At 36.5% G+C, this 18,937-nt stretch overlaps 1 protein-coding gene across 1 annotated transcript in view; it reads right to left on the bottom strand.

The window, feature by feature from the left end:
- The window catches only part of BRCA2 (BRCA2 DNA repair associated), a 34,572-nt gene that overhangs the window by 13,197 nt on the left and 2,438 nt on the right, over positions 1–18,937 (bottom strand). Inside the window, exons 4-15 of the mRNA XM_066175970.1 lie at positions 17,502–17,607; positions 16,656–16,708; positions 16,512–16,552; positions 16,299–16,410; positions 14,664–14,719; positions 13,855–13,969; positions 9,945–11,129; positions 4,298–9,082; positions 3,011–3,103; positions 2,041–2,110; positions 1,258–1,676; positions 78–268 (exon numbers count right to left, since the gene is read on the bottom strand). Of these exons, the coding sequence (XP_066032067.1) occupies positions 78–268; positions 1,258–1,676; positions 2,041–2,110; positions 3,011–3,103; positions 4,298–9,082; positions 9,945–11,129; positions 13,855–13,969; positions 14,664–14,719; positions 16,299–16,410; positions 16,512–16,552; positions 16,656–16,708; positions 17,502–17,607 (7,226 nt within the window). The remainder of the gene's footprint in view (positions 1–77; positions 269–1,257; positions 1,677–2,040; positions 2,111–3,010; positions 3,104–4,297; positions 9,083–9,944; positions 11,130–13,854; positions 13,970–14,663; positions 14,720–16,298; positions 16,411–16,511; positions 16,553–16,655; positions 16,709–17,501; positions 17,608–18,937) is intronic.

The following is an 18,937-nucleotide window of genomic DNA, read 5'->3' as shown; positions in this document are numbered from 1 at the left end:
TTCAGAAGCTACTGAATTTTTATTTGCTAGTCTTGAGAAACAGATGTGAGACAGAAAATAAAAAGACATCTATATACCTCTTCTGTAGAATAAAAGCTAGGAGATTTCTCTTCTACTGCAGTTTTCAGAGAGATTCTATTGCTTGCAGATGTTTTAATGACATAAAGAGTGCCTGGCTGTGAACGAGTATTTTGCCTACATTTCTTTTTAATTCTCATTTCCTGCAGATCTCTGGCACAGCGGAGATTTGTCACCATCCTGGCCATAGCTGCAAATTAAAAAACCTCAAATCATCAAAACCTTCTAAAAAGCACTATCAAATAAAGACACACAGTCACACAGTAGCAGATTCAGAGCAGTGTTTTTTCTATGTCACTATGCAGATTTTTAGAAACTGGAAGTCTAAATATTAAAAGTTTAATGCATTTAGAAAGGAGTGTTTACTGAAGGCATTTGAATACTTATATGAAACAAATTACACACCCATACTAATTTTGCATAAGTCCCTGAACTCAACTTCCATCCACATATTTTTCTCAACAGACTGAACTCAGTCTTCATAGAAAACTCCAAATGGAAAGAAATTAGTTGATGACTACAGAATACATAATCATGAAATTTTGGCCTGTTACTGCAGGGTCTAATTCTGCAAATGTTCATACACCTGTTCAAACATACACAAGTACTTCTGAAAAAAATCCAGATTATTTGACTGTAAATTACAGAAATTAACACACACCAGAGCATTCAAGAGATCTTAAAAGGCATACGCCCACATTCTTAAGAGGAACAGTTGAGCATTTAAAGTCTGCTTCTTTGCAAATGACACAATCAACTATTTATATGGCTAAGTCTACATTTTAATTAGTGAACAGAATGAAAACAAGCTTCTGTAAAAGTGACTTAAGTATAGCAAGGCTAATCTAAGGCTCCTAGATTATTTTACCTATGAGGTATGTAAGAAAAATCAAATATCAAGTGAAACATAAGCTATCTTGTTTCTAGGCACTGTTTTAAATATTTTTCATCTTCTCAGTTAACTTTGGAGATAAACAGGATATGCTCTTTTAGGAGTGAAATATAAAGTATTAGGGAAGTATATTTTCCTAATTTTCCTGCCCAAAAAAAAAAAAAAAAGTCTTAAAAGAAGCTTCTTTTTATTAAAAAAAAAGGACAGAAAAATTATGCAAAAAACCCTTAAAATCAACTCTGACAGTTAGTATTCACAATAGTTAAGTGAGTAAAATCTGAAAATACCTAAATTGCCGTTTTCTAGGTCAGTGTCTGCTGCATGTTGGATACAAGACTGCTGATCTTGAGGGTCAGCAGTATTTTGCTCAGTTTTGACCTCATTAAGTTCCATCTCTTTAGTCATATTTTTGCAGATGGGTGAGTCACACCTTTTGCTGCTGCCTTGTTCGCATGTAGAAAATGTCAGCTTAGTTTTGAAGGGTGGAATAAAAGTTTTAGCAGCTTTGCCAGATTTGTACAAACTTCTCGTTTCTTCACTCTCTTTTGCAGAGGCCTTACATGGAGTGGAAACCTCTGCAGCACCTTCTGAAGAGTGCCTGAGAGCACAGTGCTGAAAAATGGCAGGTTTGCATTGGAATCCTCTGAAGTCTTGATCTGGCAGAGTAAGGGTAGGATTCTTGACTTCTTGTCGTTCTTTAGGTGACCTAAAGAAACAAAAACATTTAAGCATACAGGTTTCATCTTCCTGACAAAAATCTTTTGTCATGAGTTTTGTATTCTTAATTTAGTAATACAGATTTCAATTCTGTATCGATAAGAAGACAAAACACCAGTCTTTAATATTTTAAAACCAGAATACTCGACTTCTATCTATTGAGAAAAGACACAGTGTAATAGTTTATTTAGCATCTCACTGTTCTACTGCAGCAGCATGTGTTATCCATATAACACCCATTTAACTTAATATTTATTTTGTCATAAAATTATTAGTCTTTTATGAAGTGGGAGTAGTAAATTATTACTGTATATTTTTAGACAGTTACAAAGAAGAACTCTAAAATTTCTCACCCAAAAGGCTGACAAGTTATGGGTTTTAAAGGCACGTGGTACATAAATTTTCTTCTGTCTTTAAAAATACCTGTAAGATAATTAGAAAAAAAAAAAGTTATAAATGGCACATTATATAGATAGATAGAAATTTACAGCACATCTTTTATCTATATTAATAATATTCAGAAAAGTTTTCAGAGTGGATTTAAACAGCTTTATTTTTTTCATTCCCCAAAAATGTTTGTTTAAACATCTTCCCAGAGAGATCTAAAGGGTAAGTGCTCACAATGCTGAGCTCTCAAGAGTTTGTGACCCAGCAAGATATTTTTAGGCTCCTGAAAAGGAAATGTTTATCATGTATTTAACTCCAGGCAGGCTCATCATTCCATTTAGAACTCTTTCAGCAACTTTTATTCTTTTATTTGAAGTTACAACAGAGAAAGGCAAATTTGCACAAACTCCTCCTTCCATTATTGAAGGCCATGCTTATCTTGGAAATATCAATGTAACTAAATTGTATCTGCCTGGAAGGTAGACCCATTTGTGCTTTGCCCTTAGGCTGCAAAGAGGAAGTTTCATATGAGAAGTAATTATATAGCAAGTGTATTACCAATAAGAATCTGCACAAAGTTAAACAACAAAATATATTACGTAGATTAATCAATAAAATCCATTCTTCCTATTGAGACTAGAATTTGTGAGATTTAGGATTGTGAGAGAGCGGGTAAGTTCCTCCCGAACCGTAAATGAAACCAGAGTTCTTGCAGAAGGAATAGATTTAGAGTCTAGGCAACAAGGCGTATCATTAATCACATGATTTCAAGTCTGCAGGGACATTACCACAGCAGCTTTCCTGAATTTCCATGACTACATTGATAAATGCAGTAGTTCAGCGAACTTATTATGTTAGGTTATTGGAAATTGGAGAATTCTCAAGATAACAACTGACACTGGATTACTGCTTAGAACACAAGATGACTAAAATTACCATCAGGGGTGCTTTTTGAAGCTTTCAAAGACCTGGGGGAATTAGTTGTTCTGTTAAATTCAAGCAGAAGTTGCCTCTTAATTGGAGGTTCACCTAGAATAAAAACAGAGTCTTAAAAGTGATGTTCCTTTTAAGTTCAGCTTCTTATCAATCGGCACAATGTAACTGTAATTTCTAAACAAGACACAGAAGTCAGAGCAAGCAGAATTAGCAAGTTTTCAGGTCACATCTTAAATGTGACAAACACACACAGCCAACTCACCACAAATTGCAGAAGTTTCTGCTGTACAGAATGACTGCATATTGTTTTACCAAGAGTGACAACGAAACCCCACATAATGATGTCTGTTATTAAACTTTTGTGACCAGTAATTCTTTTCCACCCAAAAAGAAGTCTGTAAATCTGAAGTTACCAAACACAGTTTGCCTCAGAAAGTGCATCACAGTGCACTCCAGCAGCACCGATCTCACAGCGCACTTCACTTGCATCTCTCTTTGAACTTTCAGTAACTAAAGAGTCCCTCCAAATTTCAAAGAGTAACTCATCTTTTACAGAAGCTGTAACTAAGGTCAGGGTTCAGCTGTGCCACAGCTGTTTCAAGCTGGATTGGTAAGAGTCTTTCCCTGGCCTTTGCCACCTACCCAAACATTCCAGCACTAGCCTGTCTGACCTTTGCACCTGAACCTGTGCAGCCAGGGAGAGACCCTGCTGCCATGTCCCCTTCCTCAAGGAGTTTTCAGCTAGCCCAGGTCCTTAAACTGGTCGGTGCAAGCATCAAGTACCAACATTTCAGCCCTAGACAGATCAGTTTCAGAAGGCAAGAAACTGCTTTTACACCAACAACTATTCCTCATATGAGATTAGCAATCTTGATACAAGCAAAACGTTGTCCTCACCTACAATGCACAAAAAGGTGAAAATGAATATACTGCTACTCATTTTTCAATAGAAAAAAAACCCCACTAGATTTGCACAGAGAGGAAAAAAAAAGCAAGTCTGCTCAGGGGGAAAAGGAGCAGCAGCTTTCTGCTGTAAGTTTATGGTAAAACAGCAAACCTGTACACTTTCAAAATTACTAATCACAAATTTAGCTTCTACTGTGAGTATTTAAGCCTGGAAAGAGTGGATGAAGTACCCTGCAGCAAGAGGTTTTGTCACTGACACCTAGAGAAAGAACCTGAATGTCTGTGACCTAAGAACCAACGTGACATGCAAAAAAATCCCCAAAACCTAAAATCCACTATGCAGAAATGTGAAGTTGAACATATGTAAGATAAAACACCTACCAAGTGAGTTGTTTTCTTCAAAGTGCCTCTTCCCAAAGGTCTTATTTTGAAAGTTTTTATCCAATCTGCCACTGAAGGTCTGCGCAGCGTTAATTTGTACTCCAGCACTGGATAAACTGTCTTCCATAAAAGCTCTTGCACTTTCTACGGCCTCTACTTCCAAGTAATTTTTTGGACTTTGGAGATTAGTATTAATTTCTGCTTTAGCAGTAGCACTGCATGAAATTGCTTCAGACTCTGGTTTTGACCCTAGATTCAGCTGCCCTTTTCCAAAAGACTCACTTTCCTCTTGCTGAAATTTATTTTTAAATGATGTTAACTGCTTGTTTTTCTGATTGTATGGTGTGTGCTCAGGCATTTTGATATGGTAAGCGCTTGGCAAATACTTTATTTCCTGAGGGCAGATGCTTTTAAAGCCAGAGTCTTGATTGCAGTTTTTTTCAGTTTTGAATTCTGAGATGACCTTATCTGTTAAAGATTTTACATGCTGACAACTGTCTTTAATTGAACTAAGCTGATCTGTAGCGCACAGCCCACTACTCAAAAAATAATCAGATTCTTCTAAAATAGCCTTTGCTTTTTGATAGGCATCTTTAGAAACTTTTACCTGCTTTCCACTAGCAGTGCTGAAGCCAAAAGCAGTATCTGAAATCAATTCAGGGCTGGTATTTTCTTCCCCTTTCGATAACACTACCTGCATTTTCCTAGGAAGTACTTCAGTGTGCATTTCAGACTTTTCAGTATCTTCCTCAACTAAAAATGCTTCTTGTACATGTGGTGAATGATTACCTTCAATTTCAGAAAAGAGTTGTCTAGCTTTCCTGAGTGACTCTTCTGAAAGCTGTACAGGCTTTCCACTTGCTGTACTAAAAAATCCAAAACTGCCTGTAGAAGCATCTGACGGCTTTATCTGCTTATTTGGAACAAAGGGCCCTAAAAGCTTAATATTCTGCTCAAAGGATTGAGAATTTGAAACAGACTTTGCATCCGCAGATGTGTTTCTTTCTTGGTGACCATCTTCATCAGCATTTGCATTTACGTTAATAAATTGGGATGCAGCTGAATTAACTTCTTCACTTGTTGTGGCATGAAAAGATTTAGCAGAATTGGAACACTCAGCATGAAGGACTGCAGATGAATTTGTAGCAATTTCTTTTTGATCCATTCTTGAGTTAGGCTCAATTTCGTATTTTACAGCTTCACTGCCATCTTGAAACATTTGTCTGACTCTTGCTAATGCACTTTCTGAAACAGACACAGCTTTCCCTTTTGCTGTGCTGAAAACAGCTTGTTTCAGATCACCTCTCTGCTTTTCAACCTTAAGTGTTGTTTCTTTTAACCTGTTAAAATTAATTTCCTCTTCAGGAAGAGTGACTAGTGACCGGTTTTGGCAAGCACTAGCTACAGTGTCTGTGAAGTAATTTTTATTAGTAGCAGGTTCATTTAAATGTTCTAAGTCGAATTCCTTAGTGTCATCATTCATGTAAGAGCAGATACTTTTTGAATCTAAGAGGACTGATTGGTCAGCTTTATTGTTGCTCTCCTCAACAAATAAAACATTTTTTGTATCTCCAAGAACACAGTTGTCTTCGAGGTCATGTGGTACCTTCATTAAATGCAGAGATGCAGCAGAGTGCACAGGAAAATCTTCTGTGTTTTTTGAATCATCCCTCTTTCTTGGTGAGTAGTCCACCTTTTTCTCTGCAAGCAATTTTCCATCTTCAGACAAATGAGTTCTACTTAAAGCATCACTCTTCTGTCCTGTAAGGGATTCCAATTCTGGCTTTCCAGGTCTGACATCAGCTTTTTTATGCACATGTGAAATTACCAAACTCCCTTCACAAGCTTCACCTAGATCAACGAATATATCTACTTCAGCAGGCTCAAGAATCGCAGCATGTTTACTAGGACTGCTTTCTATGGCCTGATTAAACTGATTTCCAAGCTCTTCAGGAACAAGCTTTTCATTAAAATTGAGTCTTTCTGAGTCACACTGAGCAATGCTTTCAATACATAAATCGCAGTCTTTAACACAGTTCTTGCCACATTTCCTTTTCTTGATAAGGTTCTCAAAATTGTCATTATGTTTCTTTCCTACCTCGACATCTGCAAAAAACTGTTCTGCTTTAGCCAAAGATCCATCAGCAATTGCTATTTTCTTACCACTAGCAGTATGAAAACCAGTAAGGTAACTCCCTTCCACTTCATTTTTCCCCACATTTACCTCTTGTTCAAGAGGTATTTGATAATGATGGTAAGAACCTATTTTTATTCTGCTTTCATTCAGTAGCAGGTCCTTATCATGAGTGGTGCCTTCTTCCAGATTTTTACAATTTGTTTTCTCTTTACCAGAATTCTCCAAAACATTTACATCTCCTTCTTCGCACTGTACACTGAACAAGGGCAGAGAATGATCCAAAGCTGCATCAGGAATGGATGTATCACCACCAGCTGCAGTCTGAAGTTTTGGTGACAAACATTCATCTTCCTTTTTGTCTTCTCCTTTCTGCTCAGGAGACTGGTTTTCCATTTTGTGTGATGTATTTAAACTGTGTTCTCCTGCAGTTGTAACCACATCTTCTAGACATGTTACATTTAATGAGTTGTCTTGCAAATTGACTTCATCATCTCCTCGATTTAAAATTTGTTTGGAAGTTTTATAATTCTGCTTATGGCTTTTAGTGGGTAATAGGCTGTTGATAATGTTAATACTATTGAAGCTAACATTTTCAGTATTATTTACTGATATTTTTGACTTATTTTCCACATTTTCCTTGAATACTGTACTAGCATTTTCCTCATTTTTATCCTGTGCGTGGTAGGAAACAGAAACTGTGGGGGAAACAGCATTCATGCTTTTGAAATCTGAAACACAAACAGTTTTTTCTTTGCCTTCTTTTGTCAGGCATCTGGAAAAATTACTGTTAGAAGACATAGATCCATTTGAATTGTGACCTCTAGTACCAGTTTCAGAAGATTTGAACAAATAGTCATCATCATCCAAGTCTCTGAAGAGCTCGACAGACCTACTCAAAGCTGCCTTTGAAATATTTATTTTTTTACCTCCAGCTGAAGTAAAGCCTATGAAATTAGAAAAGCTGTCCTGTTTAGCTATGGGAAAGCACTGATCAGATCTTCTACTTTCATTTATGTCTAAGTTAGTAAAAGTTACCTTTTTGTCATTTTTGTGGAAAACCACTGCGTTTTCTTTTTCATTTTCCACCAATTCAGAGTCTTCATTTGTGCTTCCCTCCTGAGTACAATACCTGTCATTTTTTACTTCATTTTCTGATTTAAAAGTGCTACAAACCCCCTCATCTTTCCTTGTTTCAGAAATATTTTCTATATTCTTTGTTTCACGTGCTTCTACAATTTCTAACTGTTGCAAGCCGTGACTTTGTATTGTGTTACTTTGCTTTCTAAATTGCGTAAATTCAAACTGACTACCAGTTTCTTCCAAGATACTGGAAAGTTCAGCAATTTCAGCTTCTTGGCTTGCTGTCAAGGTTTGATTTGCTTCTTGCAAGGCTTGTGGAGTTCCAGGAAAGCTTTTACACAAGCCAACTTTATGCGGAGTAAACTGTGTATGCCTGGGCTCAAGAAAACTTGCCTGTGAACCTGAAGAATCAGATAAATTACTGCCCAACTTGCTTTTTGAATCTGAGAATAACATATTTTCCTTTTTAACTTGATGTGAAAAGTTTCTGACTCCTTCCATGGAAGAGGCTTCAAAGCATTCATTTTCAATATCCTTGAACAGCATTCTGCCTTTTGCTATACTGGCTTCAGAGAACTTAATCTGCTTATTGGAAGCAGTCTGAAAGCCACTGAAGCCCAGATTCAAACTGCATGCATTAAGATTCAAGAATGATTCCCCTTTACACTTCAGATTCTTGTTTGGCTTTTTGCTGGAATGCATAGGTGCTGCTTGTTTATCTTCCACAGAAATTACTTCATTTAAAGAATTATTATCTACACAATCTAGTAATTCTTTAGAAATGTCTACGGCTACATTACTGAATGCAGCTGCCTGAGGGCTTCTGCTGTTTTCAGCTGGCTTTGTGTCTTCATTGTTGGCTACATCCTCTGAAAAAGCAGCTGCATCTGTTTTCTCCCCTTGTTTTAATCCAGTACTGTCCCTTTCTGAGCAGTTTATTCTCAAGGGTCTGTGTACTTCCCTACAGTCAACTCCTGAACTCTGGTCTGTACCATGCCTTTTATTGGGTGATAATTTATTGCAACAGTCACTACTGACTCCAGTTTGGCCCATGTTGATCTGACACAATGTATTATGGGAATTGCTGTTTGTCACAGATGTAGAGTCACAGTGAATATCAACTAAGAGTTCCTTGACCCTGTGAGAAGACCCAAGTTCTTTCAGGCTCTGAGGTACAGCAGCTCCATCATTCACCTTAGCACTCACATCCTTATCTTCTTCACCTTTTCCTAAAGCACAGCTTTTAGGGAGAAATATGGAACGCTTTCTTGCCATTAGGCATGCTGGAGTCAGAACTTTACGTTTTATATCTGAAATAATCTCACTATTTAACGAATTTGTTGTGTCCTCTTTCAGTGTATTAGATACTTCTAAGCATTTTATTGGTGTAGCAGGTTGATTCTGTCTTGCATTTTCCCCTAAGTCTCTCAGGTCTTGTTGTTCCTGCCTATCACTGAAGGAATTATTGGATGAGTTATCCATTATATCCGTTTTTAAAGTAGAAGTGCTGAAGTTCTTTGTCGTGGTATTTGATTCCAAATGCTTCCTCTCAGTGGGAAGAAAGTGGTCTACAAGACAAGACATTACAGAGAAAAATGTGAATAAATTTATTCAAATAAAGGTAGATTCAGACTTTCATAAAATTTTGGCTGATTAGATAATTTCTACACAAGCTTAGCAGCAGACCCCAAAATATCACTTTTGTTTTCAAATGCAAATGCATTGACAAGGCCTGAGGTCTGTTTAACCTAATTATATTCTAACAGCCAGAAATAAGAGATTTGGCTGCAGTTAATGCTACCAGGTAAAAAACAATAAATAATTTTTTAGTTGTAATGAAATTTGAAAATATGGGCTTCAACTCCTTGTGTCTCAACATAAGGATTTGTTTCAAATTTAAAGTACTTCAACTCTTAATATAAAGTAATTCTTCTAGCAATAACAACAGGTTCTAAAAATAGAAGCATGTGCTTGCTTTCATTGTATTGTTTTTTAAAATATTTTGTGCTTTTGGAAGAAATGGATGTACAGTCCTAAAGCACCTAATTCTATAAAAATAACTACACAACTATAACATTCTTTATGATCGCTTAGAAGTTACCAACTCAGACAAAACTCCCTTGACACTATGGATGTAAAATCAGCATTGACAAAGATAACTAAACTTGTCAATTAGAATAATGGCTCAGGATGGAGGTTTCTATTCCAGAAACTAACCTGATATGAAAAAAAGTTAGCACAAGATTACTTGAAAATGATGCTGCCCTCATCACTGTGTAACAGACCCATCCCATATGCTGATTCCCAATTGCCCAGCTACTTTTCCACAAACACAAGATTTTACATGACTTGATCTGAAACATTTACATTATGAAAGGCTCGTAACAAATAATGAGTCCTCCACAAATGATGAAAAGCTTAATAATATACCTTGCTCAACATCACTGGCCACCAGACAGTTTCTAAATTTGTATGAATCAGATTCCAAATGTGGTAATACAGTATGAATAGGTGATTTAGAGGTTACTTCTTTTTGTATTTTTTCTTCTTGATACAGTAAAGTATTATTTATTCTATAAATAAATTTCTTGGATCTCTTTCTCAAGCTGGGTAACATCTTCAGGTTTTTAAAACCAGACTTTGTAAGAGTATTTTCACTATTTCCTAAACGTAGGTCATCGCAGTGATCTGGAAACGTGGCACTACACTCAGGTGGGTGAGACAGAACATCAGTTACGACAGATTTAGAAGTTGCTTTTAAATGCTTGGAAAAGTTGCCACTGTAGACTACAGAATAATCTGTGACATTTGCATGTTCAATTAAAAAAGAATTACAGTTTAAGAAGTTCATTTTGGAAACCTCAGCTGCACATCCTTTAACTAACTCTGGATCTTGTACACTCAATGACACAGATTTTACTGGAGTTATTTCCGATGTTGGGTTGTTTTCAGTGTTTTTCCTTTCACAGCATTTTTCTGACAAATCGACACTCAACAGCTTTTGTGCTTTTATCAAGCCTGAAGAATTCAGTAAAGACATTTCCACAGCATCATCCTTGGCCATTAGTAATGACTTTTCCTCTAAATTTTCCTCCCTATGTAAGTGGGAGGGTGGAGAGCTACATGCAGACATCTCCAGGTGAGTTACGTCAAGATCAGATAAGTTCAGTTGAGACCACTGGCTTGGTGGAGACTGCACACCTTCTTTCACAGGCCTCTTGTTCTCCAAGGACTTGTGTGTTCTATAATCACGCACATCTCCTGTGTTCCTAAGAGACTCCAATTCTCTTTTGTGTCCTATTGAACGGCCATCTTTACCATGCCCTGTATCTTCACTGGTGTTTCGGAGTAAAGAGCTGTTCACTTGTGTACAGTGGCTGTTTTCAGTCCAGCTATTTGTTTTGACTTCCTGTGAAACGTCATTCTTTCTTCCATTAGGCTGCTGAGAGGGAACATCCCCCTTTTCTTGTGTTTTATCTGGATTTATCTCATATTTCTCTACTGCATCCAGAGCATGTGGCATCAGCAGAAGAGTTCCACTGGACTCAGCTGGCATGCTGAATGTGTCCTCAAAGCTATCCATGTCACCCAGTAAGCCATCTAACACCTCCGACTCTACAGAGTTTAGAGAAGATGGAGAGAGGAAAAGAAGTAAGAAAATAAGCTTTAGGAAATAACTTGGAAACAATATTGGTAAATAGAGCTTCCAATTTTATAGCCATTACCTTTACTCAGGAGTGAGCCGGTAAAGAAAAATGTAAGCAGCTATTAAGAGGAAACCGGAGGCAAAGCAAACACATGTAAATGCCCTGGCCTCCTGAGCTCTGTAGTGGCTAAGGCTGCCAAGATGAAACCTGGCTGTCTCAAAAGAGTATTTTTTTCAGCCTACAAACAGAGAATGAGTAGTAAATTTGACCAGATAAATATATTGATCTTTTTCTTCCAAAATTTATACCCGATGGTAGGTACCAGACACGTTATGAAGCTGCCTATCTTTTTCTAAACTGGCAGCAAAAGAAACTGTTATATGAAGATTAATTTATTAAATTGTCTTCTACTATGATATAAAATACTATAGTATTTAGAAATATTCTCAATCTTTTAATTGATTAGGAAGCTTTTAAGTAGTTCCATGATTGGCACAAATATTAGAAAAATAACAAAAATTTTTTGTTTGTGTTTAGAAATAACGTGCAGTGGGGGAAAAATAACCCAAACTCTACTCTGTAGAGCCAGTACGTGCCAAATAAAAATATTACCTTCTCAAATGTATGAAATGAGACCCACTTATCAGAACAGTTCATATTCAAAAACAGGTTTCATTTACAGAGTACTTTTTAAGGCTTTTGTGTATCACAGAAATCATAATGAAGTGCCTAGAAAACATCACAGTCCTCTGTTTTCATTAGGCCCATAACCAATAGCTTAACTTTTTCTATTAGCTTTTTTTAGGTACAATTTCTTTAACTTACAACTCTGTAACTTTCCCTACTAAAACCTTTAAATAGCGTAATATCTGGAAGATTTTCCATTTGGAAGTCCATAGAAGATTTCCCAGTACTTGCTCACACAACAAATTATTTGCAATACATCCACTATAGGTTCATGCTGATATTGCAGGCATAGGAAGTTATTAATTCTTTTTACTTTCTATTTTTTCCCTGAGTGGTAAATGAGATCTCAAAAAGAAGAAACTATAACACTACAGACTGAGTCTGAGTGTACAGGTAGGTCATTTTCCTTTACTAAAGTAGGTTACCCTGAAGCAAGTTTTGTGTCCAAACCTTTTCACTCTGTGATAACTTGTCAGTAGAAAATTGTAAAAAGTCACAGTTTATTTGCTTTCACTTAAACAAGAGACATTACTTTTTAGGATTAAAGAAAACAAGGATTATCTGAAAGACTGTACAGATACTGTCTGTATGCGGAATAATCTCATGCCAGGGAAAAAAAAGTCAGGGAAATTAATTCTGACTTCTAAACTCAATGGAGTGTGATATTACTTGATGATCTGATATATTATGATCTTATTTTCTTGAACTGAAACAAAATGAATGCCTCATAAAACTTATTGTACTTTTTGATCATATAAGACTATTCCAGAGAAAACCAACATCTGAAAGCTACAAATGTGAAGCAACACCTTCAAATGCCAAATTAACTATTATCAAAAAGGGAAGACATAGGAAAAGGGAAACATTTGCAAGTTATTTTGAGCTCTAAGACAAATGGTCTTCTTTTCCCTCTTATTCTTCTCAGACATTGTTTTAACTGATCTTCTCCACTGTAGTATACAATATAATAGGAACACAAGACCAATTACTTTATCCTTAAAAAAGTATTTTGCTAATTCCAGATTACTTGAATACATTTACTACCAAACACATTTTTTTCAGCACATTTGAACCTACAGTAGTAAAAACAGCAGACCTGTATCATTCTCCAAGCAACAGTGCTTCCTGATGCTAGTGTTCTCAGCCCTCCTTATCAAATTCTAAACTGATTTTTTCACAGTTCTTACATGTACCACCAAACATTATTTTTAGGGCAGGCCATTCAATTCAGATAAGGAGACATAAAATCCTAAGGATATACTCTTCTGTCTAGCCAGTGTGAATCCCTTCAACACCCTTTTACACCCATGCCTGCCGAAAAAATTTCTGGTAATAATCTCCCCTTCTGCCATCATTTGTCAACTGAAACAAAAAACTCTCACACTGGAATTTACACTTTCACTTGTTCACTAACATGATCTAAGAACACAGTACAAAAACATTTTTCCCTTGTCTTGTGTATTTTCTGCATTCATTTAAGAAACACCAAAATATTATTTTTCCAAAAGGATTTGTCACATTTTGAACTACCTATTTTGAACAAGTGAAGTAAATGAAGAAATGATACAGCAAGATCAAAAAACAAGCTCACCACAGAACAGTGAGTGCTGGGATGAACTTCATGATAAACTTAAGCCTGTTCAATAGATAGAAGCAGTAATCTTGCTCCCCCTTGAGCCTGTACCATTTTTCTGTCTCAACTCTGCCACAGCCTCACCTCTCCAGCTGCAGTGAACACACTTCACAGTACGAACCTGGTTGTTGTCCAGTGGCACCGTAACCTCACTTTTTATGATTTAACCAGGACGCTGATTTAATTCACTGACTCAACAGACAGTGAACCTTTTTAAGGCTAGATTAATTTTACAAAATTGAATCAATTCAGGGACTGGGAGTACACAGCTGGCAGAACAAACCAACCATAACAGCAGCCCAAACCACAGAACGTAGTTTTATCCTCAGTCTTGCTTCAACGAACACTCATTAAGTAAAGCATCAATGCATACCCAAATCTTTGATGTCATCTTCAGCATTTAGCTTCACTGTCTCTGGTACGGACAGCATACTTGCATCACTTATCCTACGACATTTATTCTGCTTGGAAAAATAGCTGTGCAAAATCTGTAAACCAAAGACAAAAGCTGTTATATTACGTACGGTAAGCGTCACTTTAACAGTCAAGGACAGAACTCTAAACATCTACTGCAGTACCAGACTAAAGTTCCATCACTTAAAAGGAAAGGTAAAATTTTCACAGGTACATGTGAAAAACAAATGAGCAGACAATCCCCGTTTTTGATGGGAATCAGGTTCCATTCGAAAGTCACCTTTAGGGCAGTGGGGTTCAGCAGTTTACTGTAATCCTCTCAAAAAGGGAACAAAGGAGGTATGAGGAAGGACAAAGACATGTTGATTATTTTCACTTTTAACGGTTTGTTAACTGTGAAGTTTCAGGTCGTTAAGGATCAAATGAAATTCGTAATTGAAGCCTTTTAGTGCCATCCTTGGTTTTCAGTCTCAATAATCATTCAGCTTTCATATACACAGAATCAAATTCCAATTATTCAAGAACTCTCCCTACCACTATCAAAGGACTGAAATTAATACTCTATTTCAACTCTTGATTGCAGTGGCTGAGAGCAAGAAGTTTTTCCCAAAGAATAACATTTGAAAGTTAATGTTTTAAAAAACAATCAGATAGGAGAGCTTAAAATAAAAACGACAGAATTTTTTATTCTTGGCTCAAGGAATGTAAACATGCAACCAAATAGCTTGACTGAAATGAAAATACAACATAGCTCTTAAAACTACTTACTGTATCAGCCCTTCCATCCTGTTGCTTCATTTCAGAAATAGAATCATTCTCTTTAGCTTTAGAAGAAAGACAGACAAGTCAAATTATTTTCTCCAGAGTAATCTGCTGAATTTGATCAAATACAGCTGTGTTTTGGGAGGGTTTTCATTGGATTATTTTAAATTCCATTCAAATCTGTAAATAAACTACTAAAAACTAAAAGTTCTAACTAAAATGTTGTACAGATGAGGCTGAAGGACAGTGTACAAAAGCAGTTTTGTAACAGCACAAACCACCCCAAATCACAGGTTATGGCATCTGCTGTTTCCAGTTACGACCTTGAAACAACACTGCCATTCCCCTTTCAAGCAGTTATTCACGGCAATACTCCTCATTTTCTTCTGTCCAAAGACCTGGATGAGACCTTCAAGCCTTTCAGGAATTTGGGTTTTTTCCCCACTTCCTCCCAAAACAGCAGTACTATCTGCACTTTTGTTACAAAAGGAGAAAGTAAACCCTATTTTTAAAATGCCTGAAGAGCAGTATATTAAAATGTTTCACAGACCTGGCATCTAGGTTCTGTGTAGCAGCTCTTTCTCTTCACAGGTTTCAGAAGGCAGAGGGTATAATATCACTATTATAAAATACTAGGCTTATCCAAAACATGGGAGAATGAGAGCTCAATCCGCAGCTCATCACCCAGAACATCATCATTAAGGTATGGATACTTCACCCAGCCCTTCTTTTCATCCCACATCTTTCTGGACCAAAGAACACTCGAAATGGCACAACTCAATAGCTTTGTGAATGTACCACCCCCTACACCCCAAAACAGATTCCCAGTCCTAGGATTCATTCTTAATATGCTTTATATGCTCTATACAGTGGTAATTTAACATGAAAAAGAGCAATATCAGAAGCTAAGGAGACACATCCAGGTCTTCCCATTTTCTCAAGAATTTTCATCAACAAATCATACAAGTCAAATTTCATTTTGCTTATCGTATGCTAATGAAATCTCACTTTCACCAACATCTTAGGTCGAGATTTGATGTTTATCATCACTGTTGATTACCACTGAAGCAATTATCACCCATTCATTCTCATTCACAGCTCTGCTGACACAGCTGTTTGTGAAGCTGTGCAATAAATGAGCTCCAGGAATTGCCCCGTCTGAACAACCCAGGAAATAAGAACCCAAGAGCTCGGGTCTTAAACTGGATGAGTATCCCAGTCTGTCTCACTGGATTGATACGATGGCAGGCACAGTGAGAGTGGTTCAAAATGCTGAAGACAACACTGCTGCTGGAGGTTTATTCAGCAGGCCACATTCTCACACTTCATAAACAAACCCATTTAACTTAGCCCTAGTAGTTTCTAGTTTTATCATTGCACAAAGCAAACATATTAATTATCTTTCTGTGCTTTGCTATGTTATTTCTAAATTTATATTCCCTAACCCCTCAGGTAAAATGAAGAAAACTTCTGAAAAGTTTTCTGTTTAGGGCTGCATCATCTAAAGGCACCCATCAATAATCACTGTAAGAATTTTGTCTTTTTTTTTAGTTAAAAACCCAAACAGTTCATATTGAATAAACTTCCAGGGTCAAAACCAGAAGTTTTAAACCCTTAGCAATTGCTCATTTTCAGAAATACCTATGATCACTGTTTCACCAAGGGTAGGAGGCGTGGCTAAAGAACTTGACCAGGACATATCTGGATCCACTTCTGCTCCCAGACTTTCAGAAATACATTTTGGAGTTCTGACCTAGAAATACATTTAACAATCATATATATAATTTCTATGCCAAATTCTAAATGTACAACTCAAGAAAAGGAAACAAAATGCATGAATAAAAAAATCTGTACCTCCGAAAGTTTTGGTGTGCAAAACAAGCTTCCATATGGTCCTAAAAAACATGTAAAAAGGACATTAAACAGTAACTAAAAAATGAAGATTTTTATCTAGAGATGGAAAATTATTTTGTAGAACCAAAAAGTGAAAATACAAACCAGCAATATTATTTCTCTGAGGTGTTCGGTAAGTATTCTTTAAAATAGCTGGACTGCAAAACAAAAATAAAACCAAAATATTAACTTCACTTCTCAATTTCTTAAAATAATTGAATATTTCAAACATTACATATATTGCCATCTCCATTATTTCCTTTCTTTGCACCATGATTACTTCCCTCACAAAATAAAATTCAGATTCCTCCTAACCATCAGCTAATATTTTAAACATTACAATAAGTCTAGTATAAACTGGAAAATATTTCTTTCAAGAAATATTTTAATTTTCAGTGATGATTTGTCTGACAAGTAATAAATTTCAATGTAACCACACATTTTATAATATGCTGTATGAAACCAGGGAAATTGGCTTAACTGATTGCAATTAAATAACTAGTTTAACTTCTTATAATCAACATGAGTACTGTGATGAAATTTATCTGAAATACAGACATTTAAGTGTCAAAATCAAGGCTATTATTAAAAAAAATCTCAGTAAATATTACAAATAGCTTTACTACTTGAGAAGCACATGATACATCACTACTACTCTTTCTCTGGATGACTGCACTTGGAAAGCTGAAATAATGTTAAAAACTGATGTATTCCAGCTGTGAAAGAGTAGAAAAATAGGAAGAAAGATCACCTGAAAGCAAGGATATTTTCAAATTCAGCTAGTGTTTCATTTCCAACTAATTTAGCAACCTATAAGTAAACATCATAAACATCAGACATACAAGATTATTCACTGCCCCTGAAGTTCAAGGGTCAAATATGGTGGGTTAAATACTGCTTTTTGCTTAAGGTTCAGCTTATTTTCTATTTGTGCTGACATACTTAGCATACCTAGCAGCGAGGCAGTTGTGAAAGGTACCAGAAGGAGAAGCAAGTATTTCATTTTCTTGATCTGTTTTTCTTCTTGTGCTACTTGGGCTTATCAAATTCTCTCTATCTAGAACATAGAATATAGTAAATCAGCACAATTTTGCAGAACTCCAGGTAACAATTTTGAAGTTTAAAGTCAAGCCCTCAAAAAAACCCGAACAAACAAACAACAAAAAACAAGAACAAACCAACCCTAATTTCTCTTTAAGCATTTTAAATATGTTCAAATTTTATATCCTAACAATGCTAAACACGTTTTAAATGCACAGCCAAGAAGACCCCTCATTATGTCACTTTATTCACCTGGAATTAATCAAGTCACATATTCCATTTCAGGTTCAATGTAGTGCATCATGCATTTCTTGTCATTGCAGAAGTTATTCTTAGCAAAAACACAATACGTGGAAACACAGATTTGTGCAGCTTCCTCTCAAATTTACTAAGTCATACACTTAATGATTCAAATAAGCAGCAAAAAGCAGAAATTATTTCCAGAACTGTTGTTAGAGTCACTGTCAGCAGCATCTATTTATTTGCAAAGTACCTCCAGGCAAAAGAGAGTGTTCCCACCAAAGCAGCAGAATCCTCTGAACGCTGAGACCCTTACTGGACAATCATCTACTAAAAGGAATTTCTACCCTGAAGTTTCCAAACAACCTTAGTACCAGAAATTACACTTTAGTTTGTGCATTTCTTTCTGCTTCTGAGCTCCTGAGTTCATATGCACAGCACAGGTGCATCCCTGTACCACACCAAGGTATGAATGAAATCCATCAGCTCCCATCCAGGCTCTTGTTTCCACAAGAGCCTTTTGGCTCCAACCAAGAAAAAAAGAATATTTCAGGCAGCCGTAAGTGCAGTGAACTTTGCACATATGCAGAGCAAAACCGACCATTTTGAAATAAACAATCACAAGGTTCCCTTCTTTGCCATTTATAAAACTGCCAAATGAAACTCCTGACACCAAGAATTCCCTGGGGACTTAACACTGTAAAATACAAACAGCTACATTTAGAAGAAACATGTTCTCAGCAGAAGTTCAGCAGCCAACCTCAGAAAAACAAAGAGAGTTACAATATTCCATGGAAGCAGTGTTATAAAGTATACTTGAACTGCAGCACGGCTCTAACCCTTCACTGAATTTGCTCATGGTCTAATAACAATTCTGGTAGTAAAGGGAGTCTTGTGTTTGTCTGTAACCTGGTTAGAAAAGCTTATCAGAAGGACACAGACACAGCATATGTACGAATCACATACTTCAGGAATGGGGTTAAATACTCTTCCATAGAAGAGATTCTTACATACAGTCTTGCATACATTTCTCCACAGAAAACATTCTTCTCGCTGTCCAAGGAGTGTGTGTACCTCAAAAAGGAGCAGAGTGACATGTACTCCCA

Source organism: Chamaea fasciata, unplaced genomic scaffold, assembly GCF_029207755.1.
Source record: "Chamaea fasciata isolate MVZ Bird 193981 ecotype frontalis unplaced genomic scaffold, bChaFas1.0.hap1 SCAF_2, whole genome shotgun sequence".
NCBI lineage: Eukaryota > Metazoa > Chordata > Aves > Passeriformes > Sylviidae > Chamaea > Chamaea fasciata.
This window is presented reverse-complemented; position numbering and strand designations above follow the sequence as displayed.